At 39.2% G+C, this 18,165-nt stretch overlaps 1 protein-coding gene across 2 annotated transcripts in view; it reads left to right on the top strand.

The window, feature by feature from the left end:
* gpc5a (glypican 5a) overlaps positions 1-18,165 on the top strand; it is a 170,886-nt gene that overhangs the window by 83,413 nt on the left and 69,308 nt on the right. The window contains exon 7 of one of the 2 annotated variants that reach the window (XM_036541276.1): positions 3,310-3,381. The exons of the other annotated variant lie outside the window; for it this stretch is intronic. Within the exon in view, the coding sequence (XP_036397169.1) occupies positions 3,310-3,354 (45 nt within the window). The 3' untranslated portion in view covers positions 3,355-3,381. Of the gene's footprint in view, positions 1-3,309; positions 3,382-18,165 lie in introns of those variants that run through there. 2 annotated transcript variants of the gene reach the window in all.

Genomic DNA, 18,165 nt, shown 5'->3' with positions numbered 1-18,165 from the left:
GAAGAACACTGATTGTTCTAGGGGAGTGGGGTTTGAACCTGCTGCCCTCTGTGTCAAGGTCAGCTCCGAAACCACACCAGCGCTGCCTCATGCAGGCCCTGGTGGAACCTTAGTGTGATGACAGCTTTGTTGTCATTTGCTGTAGTGTATTGCATAAATGGTCATGGACTGAATGTTTTCTGGCCTCTGGCACATCTTAGAGGCACTGACCCTGTAAGGAATGAGATCTCAGGTCAGCAGCTTTTGTCTTTGTGTCCCCTTTGACAGATCATGTGTGGTGTGGTGTGTTTTGTTTTCTGTGTCTGTGTTTTTTTTCCTTTTTTTTTCCCAAAGGCTTTCACATATGGCATTGAGGTTTTAGCCTAGCCATGGTGAAATACTTGCAAAGCCTTATATACATGCTGCACCTTTGCTGCTTACAACAAAAGTGAGGTTTTATATTGAACTACAACCTTGGATGCACAAAAATGCAGCTTATTACTGTAATTCCTATGAAGTGTCAGCTCGCTTCTTATGTTGAAAAATGGGACCCCCAGATCACAGCCCTCCTCATGTTTTCATACCAGCACGATGCCGCTTGGTCAAAAGCAAGTGAGTGAGTGGAAACCCACCTGTTGGAGGCCTCCAGACTGGGCAGTTATCTGCTCCCAGTAAAACCTGGAATGGCTGTCTTCTGGGAGTGGTTTCTCCATTGCTGTTGTATTTCCTACGTAGAATGCACTTGTTGCATAATATATTTGCCAATCAATCTTGATAGAAATAGAAATTGATAGATTGAAATGTGTTCAGGTTTGATGTTTGTCACAGTATCCACATTCTGAACAGTAACAGAGGCCCATTTGAATTCTGATGGCGTATGTAACAGTAGCCTTTTACTTGCCTGCTTGTTTACTTGGCTGTTTTAATTCAGGATATACTGCTGGTATGTATATTCTTCAGTTTGGAAACACCCTTAAGCACCTTTGTATACATAATAATAATAATAATAATAATAATAATAATAATAATAGATACATACTGGATGTAATTACTAATTATGGTGCAACTAATAGCCAAAAAGTGGCCACACCAGACATCATGCTTTTGTATGGTATGGCCAGTCCCCCAGCCTGGAATGTGAATACTGATGTCCTTCTTTGAAAATGAGCCACAGAAGCAGCTTTGTGCCAGTATACACATTTAGTGATTCCATGGAATGGAAGTTTGAGGACACAGTAAGTGGAATGTTTGCAGTGTGGAGCGAGGACAAGGAGTCTCTCAAATGTCCCAGTAATAAAATCACTTTGCAGTCCAAAATGTGTCTTAGATAAAATTTTACTCTTATTTCAAGCCAGGTCTTGGGGGTGGAGTTTTATAGATTCCTGCATTGATATTAGCAGTGCCAACAGAAAAGGGAGGAAAGGGCTGGGTTGGAATATTTTGAACGAAAACAGCAAATGTTACAGTAAAACTGAAAGTGCCGCATTCAGCGGAAAACGTTTTTCAGCCTTATCTTCCTGGCATTAAATACGTTCTGTACGATAAAATCCTCTATGGTCTGGGAAGGCCAAGCCAGCAAATAGCGCTTTCATAATTTCCCACAATATACAGTTGCTGTTGATTTCCTCTGGTGATCCTCAGCACCTGTTTCGCTCATAAATAAAATGGAAGTGAAAGGGGGAGGGGGGGGTTGGGGGGTTAGAGAATATATTTTGGGGTGAAAGAGGAGGTTCTTGGCCGTGTTGGTGTTTCTGATGCATTGTGGGGATGTAGGCTTCATCATGGCATCTCTCACCCAAGAGCTCCTAAAAATGGCTCATGTTCAAAATTGAATATGATGGTGAAGTTGAGCCAAGAAAGACTCAGTCCCACCGTGGGGCACATTGCCCTAACTTTGATGTTTTTAGATGTTATGTTCCTTTCTCTCTTTGGTTCGTACACACATTTCATTAATTTTAGCCCCCAACAAACTTATAATATGTAGCAGGAGGCACAGTTGTGCAGAGGTGCAATTTTTCAGTGACAGTGATCCTAAATGAATAATCACAGGCAAACCTGGATTCAGGAAACATGTAGTTTCTGCACCATGTTTCCTAAAACTAAGGTTGCCAGCGGCAATTCATTAGGGATAACTGTGATCGACGAATTGTACCTTTGCACAACTATGCAAGGTCACATGTACAGAAGGGAAAGACTCTTCCCCAAGACTCTTCCCCATGTACTGACCCGGTGGTGAGAGCCGGGTCAGTACATGGCATGCAAGAGTATTTTATATCCACTGGTGTGAAAGGCATGTAGGATATGAAAAATTGTGATACTAGATATGTAAAATAGGCGAAAAATAATGTAACCTTTGCTTACATCTGTTAGATGCTGTAAAAATCTTTTGTGGTTAGATCAAACAGAGGTGTCTGACTTATGAGCAACATTAAATCCGTCAGTAATATGATAGTACATTTCAGATTGCTGCTTTCTGAGCTGTGTAAACAGTGATCTGTGGAGGTTGTTTACCTGCAGATTAGAAAACGCAGGTACCTAATGGATTTATTGGCTGGGGATAGAAAGTGAGTCAGCTCCAAATGAATTGTCTTCAGCTTTGTGAAGCAGGGAGAATACTGAAGCGGCTGTGTAGTATATCCCAAGCATAGTACTTAATTTCTTTTAAACGTAGTACTTAAAGTGTTATCAATAGAGGTGGGGTAAGGTGAAACACGGGAAAAATTAAGCTAAGTAAAAGTGTAATAAAAATAGATTGCAGCAATCCAGCAGGATAATAACAAGTTAAAATAATGAATATGCCCATATTGTTCTTGATGTTGTTATAGATATCAATTATCACTGTCTTTTTTTTATTATAACAAGAATAAACTCATGCCGCGGTTCAACATTATTGTAAATATTCATGTGTGAGAAGGAAGATATCAAATGTCACATGAATGCAGAGGCGGTTTCATGATTTGCCGTGTTCAGTAATCCTTTGATACCTGAGGGCCTAGACTGATTTGGGATTTGTCTAAGGAAGTGAACTTCAAAGTAGCTTGAGTTAAATACTGACTTACCTTGCTGTGTTTTGCTAGTCTTTCCATTCATCTGAACGAGGTAGTCATTAGTTGTGCAGAGAGAGGGAGTTTTCAGGCATATTACTGTTACAGAGCTCTTGAATGTTGAATGTATCTGGAAATCTCCTCTCCGCCTCCTAAAATCCACCATATCCTGCAAATTTGAAGCAAGTCTCACAGAAAAAAAAAAAAAAAAAAAAAAACTTCTGACAGAAGCAGTGTGAAAATGGTGGATTTATGAAATAGCTTTTTTACAAAACTCTGTTTACAGGAGAGAAGAGGCACTGATCCACACCTCATTAAGTCAAACGTCTAGCAGAACATCAAAGAGTGAAGCGGAAGGGGCGACGTGTTCTGTATCAAAAGAGGAGGGAAATGTCGCGAGTGACACAGCTCGCACTGTTTGTGAATTTTCACAAAAATCTGAATCAATTTCTTTAAAGTGCCTCTCACCTGCTAGGGAAAAAATAAAGTCATGAAAAGAAAGACATACTCTACTGCAAATTTTTTGTTCTCCAAAAAGGTTTACTCTATTGTTGGTCACACTGGTGCTTTGAAGTGCTGAACTGTTTTTTTTTTTTTTTTTTTTTTTTAAGACGTCTTTGAAATATGGGCCCATCTGTCAACATCGTTTGATTATTTAGGTGTTGATCTAGATCAATGCGTCAGTGCAGATTTGTTCCAGGTGCCATTTATATTTATTCATAAATACTATAAACAGGTTTAAATATGAAACACAGATGGTTATTCTCCAGGGATATTAAGTACAACGGTTTTGTAGAGCAGGTATTTGATTAATCTGTTATTGAGTCATGTTATTGCTCATACTCAGTTGATAATGTCTCATATTTACTTAAACTGATACAGGATGTCTTGGAAAGCATGGGGATTGTGGAATACTAAAGATTATATGTTATGCAAGAGTACATTGTGTACGTCATGTACATTATTGCCCTAGCTAATAAATATGACCACCTAATCACTAATCAATTTATTATTATTTATTAGTGTCACAGATACCTTTATGCCGAGTGACCTTTATGGTTTACCTGTCTCACATGATCGCTAGATATTTACTGAAGCCATTCAGGCTGAATTACCTGTTCAAGTCTTATGCAGCACAAACCTATCCAGGATTCATACGTGAAAATGTTTTGGTTACAAGTTGTCTTCCCCTAACTGCTGCATGTGTGGTTTGGTGACTTTGACATTGCCCATTTCGCTGCTAAATCGTGGAGCTGGAGTTTCTTGCCTCTTTGTAAATCATAATAAATTTCCTTGAGAGTCTTGGGTTAAAATACTTGGTCCTCTCTGGAAAAGGAAAGAATGATAGCAATCCCTAAGAGGTGGCATTCTGGAAGGATCCACTTCCTTCAAGGATTTGGAGGGATATCCAGAGGGTCTCTTTCGAAGCTGTAGGATTATAAAGTTTATGTGTGTGTGTGTGTGTGTGTGTGTGTGTGTGTGTGTGTGTATATATATATATATATATATACACATTGCTGACCTCATGATGTTGAAAATGTATGAAGGACGATATCATCAACATTGCAGGATACGAAGAAAAGAAAGAAAACTTGACATACCTGCAAGATATCATGCCCTCCCTAATTAGTTGTTAAATGTTTTATTTTATTTTATTTTTTTAATTTTATTTTTATTTTCCACTGGTTCCTGCTGAAGAAAGTCAGCTGTATTTATGACTCAAACTAGTATTTAAGAGTCACCAAAACTATTTTGTGCATATAATTCTAGCAATTAAAATGTAAGTATTCTGTTGCACACACACACACACACACACACACACGTACAAACACACAGACACATACATTTGCATCTATAAGGGTAGGTATCTAACCTAGAAGAAGAATGCTGTGATGTCCCAATTTAATTACGGTGATGACATCGTATTACCATTGTTCTGTTATCTGGGGAGAACCCCACTGTGCGAGTGTGTGAGGGGGAAAAAAAGAATAAATGCAGTCAATTTCTTTTAATTTAATGCCGACATTCTTGAAGTATTTGAGGTCACGACCTGCAGGCTCATACCCCCTGTGACCCCCGCTGCTTCTGTGAATCAGTCTAATCTCAGAGGCATAGGCACATTTCCTGCCTGCGTTTTGCTGCAGAATTCTGAGGACACAACATTGGATAAAGACTGTAGACCTGGGGCTGGTTCTTTTAATTATCAGGCAGCGGCTGCTTTATTCACAGTCTCCGGAGGGGGAACATTGGACTACTTCTGCACCCTATCTGCACAGCTGTGTAATTGTGTCAGAAACAAGGCAATGCATGACAGACACCTCATCCCCCAAGTTCAAACTGCCCTACAAACAAATGTATGTACATGTCATGGTAGATGGATTCGGTTTTCATTTCAGTATTTTCATAAGTTACCTTTTACAGATCAGTTTTTTTTTTCTTTTTGCTGTGTGTGATCCTCACATTCATCTTCTAATGGCTGCTTACTCAGCATACTTTTTTACTTGTTTTACTGTAAATAGCTGCTCCTCAACTTGAAATGTCCTTCTCATAGCTCTGTGAGCTCCTTTGAGGAATAGTGGACAGTCCTGCACTTATTGAAAGTATAAATGGCAAATGAGTGTTTGCTTTCTCAAAACCCCACAGATATTTCTGTGTTGACTCTGTAAATGACTGTAAGTCTTGAATATTGTAATATTATAATATTATAATATGGATAATGATATTTTGCAGGAACAGAAACAGGAAGCAGGCCTCCAGCTGGCATTCATATTTGTGAAAAATCTGTATTGTCGTTTGAATATAGTATCAAGATCCATGTGTGTGTGCAGATTTGGAAAATTCCCTTCAGTGCAACCTTTCAAAGTAGAGATGTGGAGATGCTACCTGCAGGTAGAGTTTAGATATTAGATCTCAGCTTGTGAAAGGATTGTTGCTGCAAGAGCACATCCAATGGGCTGCTTCAATGCACACAGCAATCTTGTCCGCTTTTATTTTCCTTCTCACGTTCTGAAATCTTCATACCTGTATGAGCACAGCATTTCCCGCCGTCTAACATTGCTACATCCTGAATGTTAAATAAAGAGGATCACACTAAGCCAAGTTGTGTTTTTCATTGGCTCTGTTAATAGGGTTGTTGATCATTCTGACATCTGAGGCATTATTGTAAAAAGCAAACAAAAGCCGGGCGCAGCAAGCAGAACCGAAAACGCATTTAGATTACTTCATTCCAGTGAGGCGCGGAGCCTCGGAAAGCAGAGTCCTCTCCAAAGCACCATGGTTTCCCTTAAAGGTCACATCTGAATGTTTGAAAAAGATGGCTTAAAATGGCCTCCCCTTTTCTTTGTCCTAATTCTGAGTTAATGTAGTGTAAGATAATGTCAGCAATACTACGCTGTAATTCTCCTAGTTGCAGATTCATCTTATTTTAGTTTTCTTTGAATGAAGTGATTATCTCACTTTTCACCTCTTTCATTAGGCAAAACTGTGCAAATACAGATTTTTGTTTAGTGGGAAGAATCACGCATGTGTTTAATTGTCCCATGAATCCCCACCCCAAAAAAACCCTTGAATCCAAAAAACCTTTATTTCTACATCAGTTCGGTAGAAAAAATGGAATGAAGTCTTAATTCATATCCCAGCGGATTACTATCCTCATGTCAAGTTTCATCATGTTGCCACTATTAGTGGGTGTTGTTTTGACTTTGTATACCTATCATTGTATCATTATAGGTGCCCTGTAAGAAAGAAATTAAACCATTTTTTCTGGATTTTTAAAATTTTTTTTTTTATTTTCTGTCATTTGATAGAACATGTTTTAACAGCCTGCACTAAGTATTGAGTAATAGTCAATTATGTGTGATTTCTCATTTTTGAACCAACGTTTTATTAATGTGTTACTTAAGCATTGATTAGAAAATTGAGAAAAGCATTTTTCTTTTTTTAAAATGAACAAATTAATGTAGGTTGATTAGTTCAAAATACCAGTTGTGCATGCAGTTGATTTGTTCTGAGACTGTAAATGTCACCACTTTTTAATGACACTGTGTGAGCTGTCATAAGCAATCCATGTCCCCTTGAACTTGGATATTAATAATGAAAACTGCAAGAATGCCTGACATATTCAAAAAGGAACTTGTTCCCAGTGTCACTTAGTGTCACCAATAGACTTTTAAATGTGTACCAATGCATTTCCATTCATACTGTGATTAGACTGTCTGCAATGATAAAAAACAAGAGTCATTTCATGCTTAAAAGTGAATAAGACATCCAGCATGGCAGAATTGGCCTAACCGAAGATACCAGTTTTAAAACGTTCAAAGATAAGCTTGAGTTCCTTATGGAAATTACTGTAAAATACTTTTTTTGCGCATGGCGGCATAAATTATTCACATTCATAAGTGAGGATGTCATTTTGACGAGACCGTAAGGCAGAAGGGTTCTTTTTAGCAGCTCATCACGCTGATGAGCGACTGAGCCAAAGTAGCTGACCTCTTGACCCCGCGCCATCCGTCTCCATCGCCCAGATCAATTATTTGGGTTTTCCTGTAAGCTGAGGCAGCCGAGATAGTGTCCCGCGTGACTGGGTATTATTAAGGATGATGAGTCATAGCTTGACAGGAAGACCCCTAGGGATGGTGTAAGAAAGTGCTTCTTCCGTCCATGTGAATCTACTGTTCGGTTAGGTTCTGGGTTATTTCATAAAATGCCGTAATTTCCCGTGCAGACGTAGGGGTAGATATGAATGCAGTTTAATTCTTGCTGAGAGAAAAGCCTTATCCGTAATTTGTCTTGCTGTACTCAAAGAAGTGTTCATTAAAAGCAAATATATCCAGTGCTGACAATGCTGCGGATGGAGAGCGGTCCGGCGTTTCATTTTTAGTTTGCCACAGTCTACTGCCTGCTTTTCATGCAAACAGAATGTACCTGGTGTTTTTGCTAAGGTTTATCAGCTTAGGATGCCTTAGAAGAGAGAGACTATATTGTATTTGCTTATTTATTTATTTTTTTGTATTTTATTTTATTTATTTATTTATTTTTGATTTTGCCAGACCGGATACAGCAGATTTTGTGTACATGAGGTCAATTGCAATGTTCAAACCACAGACAGCCAGAATCCTGAACTTGTTTCAAAGCCAGTCAATTGTCTATGCCCAAAGTGGTGTAAATCCTTTCACATTTAGATTTGGAGGGTGTCCTTTGAGTCTTATGTATGCTGAGGGTCTAAGGAGAGACTGCATTTTGGTAAGGCTGTGGGATTCAATAATGAATATGAATCAACACCGTCAAAGAAAAACACGAGTCCTTGTGATGCAGGATCGATGTTGGTGCAGTCCTCCAAATCTCGGCAATTCACATATACGTAACCTCTTCTTGATCTCATGCAGGAAGCAGTTGTTTGTGCTTGATATTCTGCTGTCAACAGAGATCTGTGTAGATTATTTTCAGTTTGCACGTCATTGTGTTAATTGAAGTGATTAGCGAGCTCATTGTACAGTATGAGAGTGGGTGTTTGATGATGCTCACAACTCTTTGTGATACACTAGTAGATATCAGGGTACTTAAGCAACTGAACAAGTTTCAGTGTCTTCACATTTATTTTGTAGCAACTGTTCAAGATTGCATGTGTTGGTACCAATGGCACTAGTTCTGGCACCAGAGGGGTGTGTGATCCATGGACTCATTTATTATGCTTAAATGTGTTCACCCTTCACATTTTTAAGGGTAAGCAGTGTTTAGATTTAGTAGAGGCCAAAGTTTTTGCCTAACTGCCTACTTTTCAGCTCTTATGAGTAACACGAGAGAAGGTGGTCGGTTTTACTTCAGGATCTGGATGTGCCCAATAACCTGTCCTTGACCTGGGAGCAGATGGAGAGGGCAAAAATAGAATGAAAATCAATCACACATGGAATAATAGTGGTAATAGGACAAAACCAGTACTGACTGATCGGATATTATTCACAGGCATTATCACTATTTTATTTGTTTCTTTACTTTGCAGTTATCACTAGCTTGTCTTGCATTTTACTGATTATCCATTCATTCATATTAATGACACCTTACACAAGGTGAATCAGCAACGCCGCACCTGTGATTTTAATCTGCAACCTTGTGGTTACAAGTCCACATCCAAAGCCACCGCACATTGCTGCACCATGTAATAGATAAACACTTTTTCTGACTCAGTTATCATTGATTAGTTTGAATTGTGTCACAATGGAGATGATACAAGCAAAGCCATCACCAGGCAATTACGTTACCCTGTCATGAGACAAATTTGTAGGTTTGCTTTCGAGCATGTTAAAAGGCAGATCAGAGAGTCCATTTAATTCATCTCCACTCTCTTGTTCACTACATTAGATCTGCAGTTTTATTCCTTAGCCAGCATTTACTCCTGGTATTTAACATCAGATACCCCATTGTACATTCATTGAGGTGGCAACTGCTTCTGTGTTCCCAAGCTCACAATATGGCTAAAAATGGTCCTTAAGATGGTCATGCTCACATTTCAAAGAATCTGCTTACATGCATCGTGAATTACAAACACCACGAATATTCATATAGACATGGAAATCAGAGTACCTAAATAAGCCCTGTAAAGGACAGGCATGGATCTTGCTGATTAATTTATTTCAGAAAATAATTTGCACCATGTCATGTTATTTTCTTAGCAAAATTTATTCTACAGCAATTTGAGTTTTTTCTCAGCCTTGACACCTAGCCAACGGGCGAATCATGACTCAGCAATGCTTGCTAAACATTGAACGTGTGGGAATTTAAGGTTATAAGAGGAATACTCTGAATAAGGGGTTTATGTGGCTCAATATTCCAATTAATAGAGAAATATACTCGAAATGTATCACATGTTTGGGTTTCTCATAAGTGGAATACTGTGTTATTCAGGTTTGGTTATCGGAATAAGATAATTAGATGACTCATGTCATGGGTGCCATACTTACACATCCAGGTTAAATTCAGAATATTAATGTACACGCTAACGTAGTCAGTATGTCACTGCAAGGTGCATGGAAACCCAATGATTCACTGAACAGTTGTCTCAAAACAGATTAGTCACAACATGTTGATCAGCTCCTTTGAAAATTCCTAATGAGAAAGGGAACATGATAACACGCAGATCATTGGTAGACTGAGGAGTGCCAGCGCTGCTGGTTCCCTGCCCGGGCTGGGCACCGGTGGCACCAATTAGATTGTGCCAGGTATTCACTGTGTCGCTCTGTGATGCCGCTGCCCGGAATATGCCACCACAGTTTAATCACACCTCTCAATCCTGTTTTACTCTGTGCGTCTGGGCAGGGTGAGGAGGTGGGAAGGGACTTGAATACGAGTTTACAGTTTGATAGGAGGATGTGGGAGGCTCGAAGGACAGCCTCTTTGTGTTAACATTGTCATACCGAGCAGGACCCATCATCTTTCATCCTGCAAATCAGATATTAAGGTCCTGACTTTCTGTGGTCATCAAAGATCCCATGGCGCTTACCAAAAAGTAGGGAGTTCTCCAGTGTGCTGGCCAAATTCCAAAACTATCTCTAAATCTTCCCACCTAATCCCACTTGCCCTTATTGTAAAGTACATTACATTTGCTTAGCAGATGTTCCTGTCCTGAACGACTTACAGAGTTTACAGTTTCTACACATTATCCGTTTATAAAGCTGGATATTTTCTGAGGGAATTTGGAGTGTAACAGCAGCGCTCCACTATGAAATTGTACCGACAGCGTTTGGATTAGGAGCCCTGTATTTAAAGCATTTTGAGATCCATGAAAGGGGCTGTATAAAATGCAGTGCATTGCTATAATATTATCATTGTCTTATCATTATTATAGATAACAGATATTTTGGAAATAAAACTAGTAGGAAAAGCTAATGTAGACTTCCAGCTAAATAGTGCATTGCCTTTAGCTGTCTTCACATCGAGCAGGTGACTTTTTACTGGTTTTACATACAACGATCCTACATCCATGTTTCATTGCAAAGCATGAAGTATGAAACAGAGAAGGTGAAAGCTGTAGCAACTGGCTGCCTGTCACTTCTCCCCTGTCAGTGTTAAAAATCCCACTGAAATCCCATTAAAAGTCCGGCGTTATAAGGTTTTATTTTAACCTGCCGGTTTCGGTTGCCATGCTTGTGACGTCACATGGGAAAGGTTAATAGCTTCAGGCCTGTGCTGTTTTAAAGACTTGCCACACTGGATAAATCACAGTTACACAGCATGTAGAACAACCACCCAATGCAATGATTATCAGATTGACAAAGCCCTATTGCGTTTACAGAACTGAAGCTAATAACTCTGTCAAGAGGCAGAATAAATCACCTTTGAACATGTCAGAGTTGGTCAAGAGCTTCAGGCTTTTCAACGCAATCTGCCCCAGCAGAATAAAAGCTTTATTCATTTGTTCTTACCCCCCTTGGAGAACAGAACACATTAGGCATCAGATTGACATGCTTAAGGTCAAATGAGACTTGTTTCTTCATCTTAGAAAACAATCATTTCTGATCTTTCACAACCATTGTTGTGCTACCTTGTTTGGAATATATTAGTGTCAATCACTAGGAGATTGATCTTTGTTTTGCTGTTCCCGCTCCAAAGCCGGGTGATCCTGACCATGAAGTAATGCAATTCAAACATCTGATCAAACTACTGGCAAGTTGATTTTATGTGTGCCTGTTATTTGAAAACATCAAATTGTTTCCAAGCTAGGTGTCCATCTAAAACTTTGGTCCCTGATGTATAAAGTAATTCAATAACATATGTCATTTTGTTTAAAGAACATCTGTTGATTACATATCCATAAGGAGTAGTGAAAATGTTGGACGGTATAGGTCCTATATATAGTAATGAACATGGTGTTGATCTGGTTCTGGTCATTATTCCATGAGTATGCTAGGAAAACACACACACACACACCCACACTCATGCACACACAAACACACACATGCATGCACGCACACACACACACACACACACACATACAAATTTGTCATTTTGAATGATGGATGTAACTGAATGTGATGATGCTGACAATTCCTTGCTCTTCTATTGGATGCTGATACAATAGCAGAGATTAGGGTACTTAAGCAGCTGACAACTTGCAGTGTCTTCACATATGTTTTGTGATAAATATTAAACAGTTCAAGGCTGTATGTACTGATACCAATGGTAGTAGTTCTGGCACTAGGGGGGGTGCCAAAAAATAATGCCAATGAGCTTTAAGACCTATGTCTATTGCAAACTGTATTGAAATAGAATAGCCATGAAAAAATTTCCTTTGTCAGGGTGCCAAATGCAAAAAATAGCACTTGTCAATTGTGAAGCATTCATTTAATTGCAGTTTGCATGTGATATTGTGTTACATCCATAATTGCATTGTGTGTTCATACCAGAATTGCATGCTGCATCTCAAGGGATGTTGTGTCAGGTCCATGGTTTGGCCCTTAAGCGCTTAATGGATTATATCCTAGTGGTGTAGAGGCCAGGAAGTGGCATGCCAAATCAAAACAAGTTAGGTGATTGTACACCATGGAGAAAATGCGAGCAGCAGGGATGGTGTGGAAGTCACAACTGACTACAATTACTATTGGATGTAACAATAACCATGGAAACCAGATCAGCACACATACTAGGGATAACGTCAAGTGGGTTTTCACCGAGTTTAAGAGGAATGAATGTAATGACTGATACTCCATAGACATCGATCAGTAACCTCATAGACCGACCCACAGCATTACACCCAAAATGACTTATGATACATTTGGTATGGCAGTACATTGCAAAAAATGTTGCTATGATAAACTCACATAAACCATCACAGACAAACTTTGGTTTGAGAGATGAGTAAAGCTTGACATAATTACTCTTCAGGTGTTTAACATTGCCGTGGTGACTTGCTTCATTGTCATTCCTACTGTTAGCTGGTTTCGTGGGCTGATTAGATTATTGATTACAATTTGCATTACAAAGGAAAATGCAGAAGATAAATGCTCTTCACACCTTTAGGTAGGAGTTTTGTCCTTTGACATTTTGAAATCAGCAAGCAGCTCTGTAGAGACGTCATGTCAGCGGTGAATCATGTCATCCTTACAGCATAAATCAGATCACGAATTACAGGCACTTAATTTTTTTAAGATAACATGCAGTTGAATTTGTGCTGTGTGCTTTTGATTAAATGAATGCAAGGTATAGAAGTGGCATTTTTGTATAAAGGCATAATTAGACATTACTCCTGTTATACCTTTGTTGTTTTCTTGTTTTCACTTTTACTTCATCAATCAGTATGTAAGGAACAATTTGTACATATATATTTAATACACATGAAATACACACACATGCACACACACACACACACACACACACACACACACACACACACACACACACACACACACACACACAAGCCACATACTGATGTGGAAAATACTGAAAGCATACATTAATTACTTTTTGCAGTGACAGGAAATGAACACATTATCAGAAGAAACATTCTGTATTGGTTTGTCAAATAGTGAGTTGTAATGTTTGAGAATGTTTTCAGCTCAGAAAAATGAAGTACCCTGGAGAAAAGTGCATAGCATTTCACACAGAGAGCCTATACTTTAGTCCAATAAAGACGAAACTAAATCAAATATCATGCCAAAACAAAGTTTTCTTGTAAAGATTTAACAGTCCCAGAAATTGGATCTTTCCCATGTTGCTGAGTCCTCTGGAATGTTCTTTAGCTCATCTGTCGTGTTTATTTCATTATTTATTTGCTTAACAGACGCCTTTATTCAGAGTGACTCACATAGCTTACATATCATCCATTTATATAGCCTTGTAAGGACTGAAGCAATTCACAATAGGTGGATTGCTCGAGGGTGCAACTGCAATGCCCCCCCTGGGGATTGAACCAACATCCATGTAGGTGATAAGACCTGCTTCTTACCACTTCCACCTGTCAGTTTCTGCACAGTACATTTTAAAGCAACTCGGAAAGTGCCTGCCCAGCAAAACAGTGCCAGGAAAAACATTTGGGATTGGGAACACGAGCAGACAGTTGCAATCATGATCTGACCCCTCGTGGCTTTTTGTTGAAAGCTAGCCAGTCGGCATCTGCTTTGACCCCTGTAGCTCAGGAGAGCAAGTGAAATACAATGTGAACGCATATTGTCTGGAGTCTGGCCTTGCTTGGCAACGGCAACAAGCCATTTCTCCTGCATTCAGGGTGACTTCCTCTCCTCTCAGTACATCATTTGCTATCTGGAATATCAAGGCCATGTTTCTGAGCTACCGATGCAAGTCTTTAGGAGCCTTCATTTCTTCCGCATGGTCTGGCTGCCAGTTTGCCGCTATAAATAAGGTGAAACAGAGTTTATCATTCTTCTGCTCTGTATTTTCGGGAAAAAAAAAAAAAAAAAACATACAGAGCTGTTATGGCTCTGCAAGAATGTGAAGAAAACAAGCTGGTAGCTTATAGTTGCTTCTCAGTATCTGTTTATGCTACAAGAAAAAAAATATGGAATGTATCACACAAAATAGGCAAGAGAAATAAATGTGCTTTCCATGGTGCAGACTGAGAAAAATTTTATATTTAATGTTTAGAATCAAATGTCTGTTTAACAGTTAGGTACTGTGATGATTAGGATTTTCAGACAAAACTGAAAGTAGCTGAAGTAGAAGAACATCCAGCATATGAAATGCTGTGGTACAAAAAAACTTTGCAGATTTGGTTGAAAGACAGCCAATGACTCTTACAGTTGTTGGTGCAAGGAACCAAATCAACATGCTTTTAAACAGTGGGAAATAATGAGGGTATGCAGTTAATAATTCACACCTGTGTGAGGCAATCAAATTCCTAATCTGGCTCTCTTAATATGGCTATCTAATATTGCCCCCATTTAATTGGCTAAGTACCTCCCTCTCCATCTCATCTGATGTGCGGTGAGTGTTCTTGTGTAAAATGGCTTTTGTGTGGTACTTTCTTTGTGCAGGTTTCTGATTGCCTGTTAGTGAGTGATTTTTCTCTCCTCCAAAATGCCTGTTTGACCCTTTGCCAGTGCATTTAGCATGGTGAAAGAGAGTCATGTTTGAATGTATTATACATTCATTATGTGTTATAGATATAGCTATGGTTCTAATTATATCTAATAATATGATATGAATATATAAGATATTTTATGAATTATAATGCGTTGATGTAGATGACAGACAATTTATTTGTGTGTGTGTGTGTGTTTTGTGTAGGCAGCTGTGTTTGTGTGCGCATTTGTGTGCGCATTAGCGAAGAAAAACCATGCCTGAATTTCCTCTCTCTGCATTAAAGTGAGGCAGCAAAGTGCCCACTGTTGTCCCAGAAGGCCACTCTCTCTCTCCCGTTGCCCTCTCTCTCTCTCTCTCTCTGTGTCTGCAGAAAGAGACTGGTGGACAGAGAGACTCTGTTCCTCATGTAGGTATAATAAAAATAGCACTCGACAATGGACATACACACACACACATGTTCACATATATTTGCCCTTGTTATCCATTTTTTTTCCTTTAAGTTGTAAATTTAAAGAACTTTACCTAACATGTCTAATCCCTAAGTGTTTTGTCTCTCAGTGCTGGCAGAACAGTTGATTGTACAGCAGGAATTCATATGAATACACAAACCTTTTGAATGCATGCCAAGCATTTGTTTCTTTTTAGCACCATTAGTCTGTGGTTCCATGGAGAATAAGATCACAAGTTGATAAAACAAACATTATTTTCATATTTCTGCAATGAGTGTAATGTACACTAATGCATTTAATCTGAAGCTTTTTTGGCAAAATGACACTGGGAAAATAGTTCTGAAATGATTGTCAAAGCAGTGGTGCGCGGAGTTCGTCTCTGTGTTCATCATCTCCTCACAGGGTGTCCTGGCCTGCAAATGATGATATTTAGTAGTGACTGAATTACAGAGTGCTGCCTCTTGTGTCTCATGCTAGTCACCGGTGTGTGACTCCCCTGCCTGAACTCTGTTCCTTATGATCTGTGGAGCGAGGTCATAGATCTCTGTACTAAGAGATTGAGTTACAAGGCCCCTTTATGAGTACCTAATCCCTTCTGACAACCTCTGGGTCAAAGGGCACATCCTGCCAGTAACACAGTGCAGTTTTCTGGGAGATCCTAGAAATGAAGTGCCTGGGTTTCACAAATGACATTCAGATGACTGTTGGGAATTTACATTTCCAAATCTTCAAGAGAGCCCTCAGAACATCAGTCACTTGTTAACTGGGAGTTACAAAATTTTCTGTCAAAATCCTTGTTCAGTTCTTGAGGCCACATTTTTATCCATCTGGTTAACCCCACAAGAGGATTTCTGTGGTACAGAATGATCTCATCTGATGGTTTCACAGAAAACTGTAGCAGAGTCCATTTGGCGGTTATAGAGATATAGCACTTTGGATTTTCCAATTGTTAGGCACACTAACAAGACTGTTTGATCTGCCCCATGTTCTGTGGTGTGATGTGTCACATAATGGCCGGCAGACAGATTTGATGGATCCACTACGGTGCTGTTCATATCTTGTCCCATCTTGATGGCACTGTGGGTTTTATTGTGTGTACTTTGCTGTGAAAGGTCACAGAGGAATAACATGGACCGATTGCCATCTGGAACACAAGCAAACCTTATTGGCAGCTGAGTCCTCACTTCACTTCACCTGTCGTGGGAGTAGATTTACCATCATTCTGTCTGTCTCAAAATATAATCCACGGCGTCGATTTTTAAATGAACTGTGCATACTGTATCTGCCAAAATGATATGCGAGACAACACCTCAGTGCCTCAGAAAGCAAAAAGGGATGAAGACCAATCATTTAGCTGTCAGACAAGAACAAATATTATTCAAAGACTCCTTGTACAGAAAGTGGAACTGTGTGATTACGCACATAAAGCCCACTGAGCAGCACCATGCTACAGCCTCCCATTCAGAATTGATTGTTCTTTAATGGGGGGATTTCACAGCCTCATTTTGTAGGCTGTTTCAATTTAGGGCGTTTAAGTAGGCTTAACTTTTATTTAAAGTTCTCTGTTTTTTATTATTATTCTTGTCTTCTTTTATTATTTCTCCACACAGGCAATAAAGTGCTAAAAGTGAGAGATTACTTCTCGAAAAGCTTTGATAGATTGTTTAATAACCTGCCGCTTTTGTAACATCGAGCACACATGCTCTTAGATTTCAGGTGGTCCCAGGAGAGTAGTTTCCAATGACTCTGATGTGAAAGCCAGTATTTGTAATGCAAACATCATGTTCTGGGTTTTAGATGGAGGAAGTGAACGCCAGAGGAGGAGTCTGCACAAACTGGCCTTAACTGCATCTCTAAATTCAGAGAACAAGGCGGTAACTCACCTATTGTTCTGATCAGTTTCGTTCAATGTGCTGTCAATACAATGTCAGCTGTAGTATTGTGGTACTGTTTGCTGAAGTTAATGAGCATGCTGTCACTAGGGCTATTCTTCACAATGGCAGCAGCAGCAGTTTGATGGTACAGACATTCTCTGAATGCTGTTATGAGCAATGTAGCTGGCCAGGGCTCAGTCATGAGCCAGTCTAAGAATGTTATCTCCAGTCACAGGTTATAGCAAACATCTGACAGGCAGAATGTGACATGATACTCACTCAAACATGAGAATTTGCATAATGAAGAAACCGTACATCACTTGCATTGTATTTTAACAAGTAAGACTAAAGATCACATAATGAAGAGATGGAAGATTATTTATTATTGTTGTTACTAGTAATACTCATATGCATATGATTGTTAACATTCAGTGTAATGTTAGTTGCTTTCTATTTTCTTTGTGTAGTGTTCGTTGTTTAGTGTGCATGCTACCTGTGGTGAAATATGGTGAGTCTTGGGAATTACATATCAAACAGGGTTTTAGTTTCTCAGTTGTGGTTCATATATGGGACAATTCGCTGAGGTATTATATTGAATGTTTCACATATCAGAACTATTAATAAATTATCTGACCTCCATGAGAACTTTTGTTTATGTTTATGTAGTGTTTATGTAAAGAATATAATACTTAAATTTAGATAGCTGATACAGTGTTTGCCTTTTGATGTGTGGGATTGTTGACTTGTTTCATGAACACAGGTGCAGTGAGGGTTGACATGGTCAGGGGA

This window comes from Megalops cyprinoides, chromosome 11, assembly GCF_013368585.1.
Source record: "Megalops cyprinoides isolate fMegCyp1 chromosome 11, fMegCyp1.pri, whole genome shotgun sequence".
Lineage (NCBI taxonomy): Eukaryota > Metazoa > Chordata > Actinopteri > Elopiformes > Megalopidae > Megalops > Megalops cyprinoides.
The sequence above is the reverse complement of the archived record's forward strand: the minus strand, read 5'-3'. Positions and strand labels throughout refer to the sequence as shown.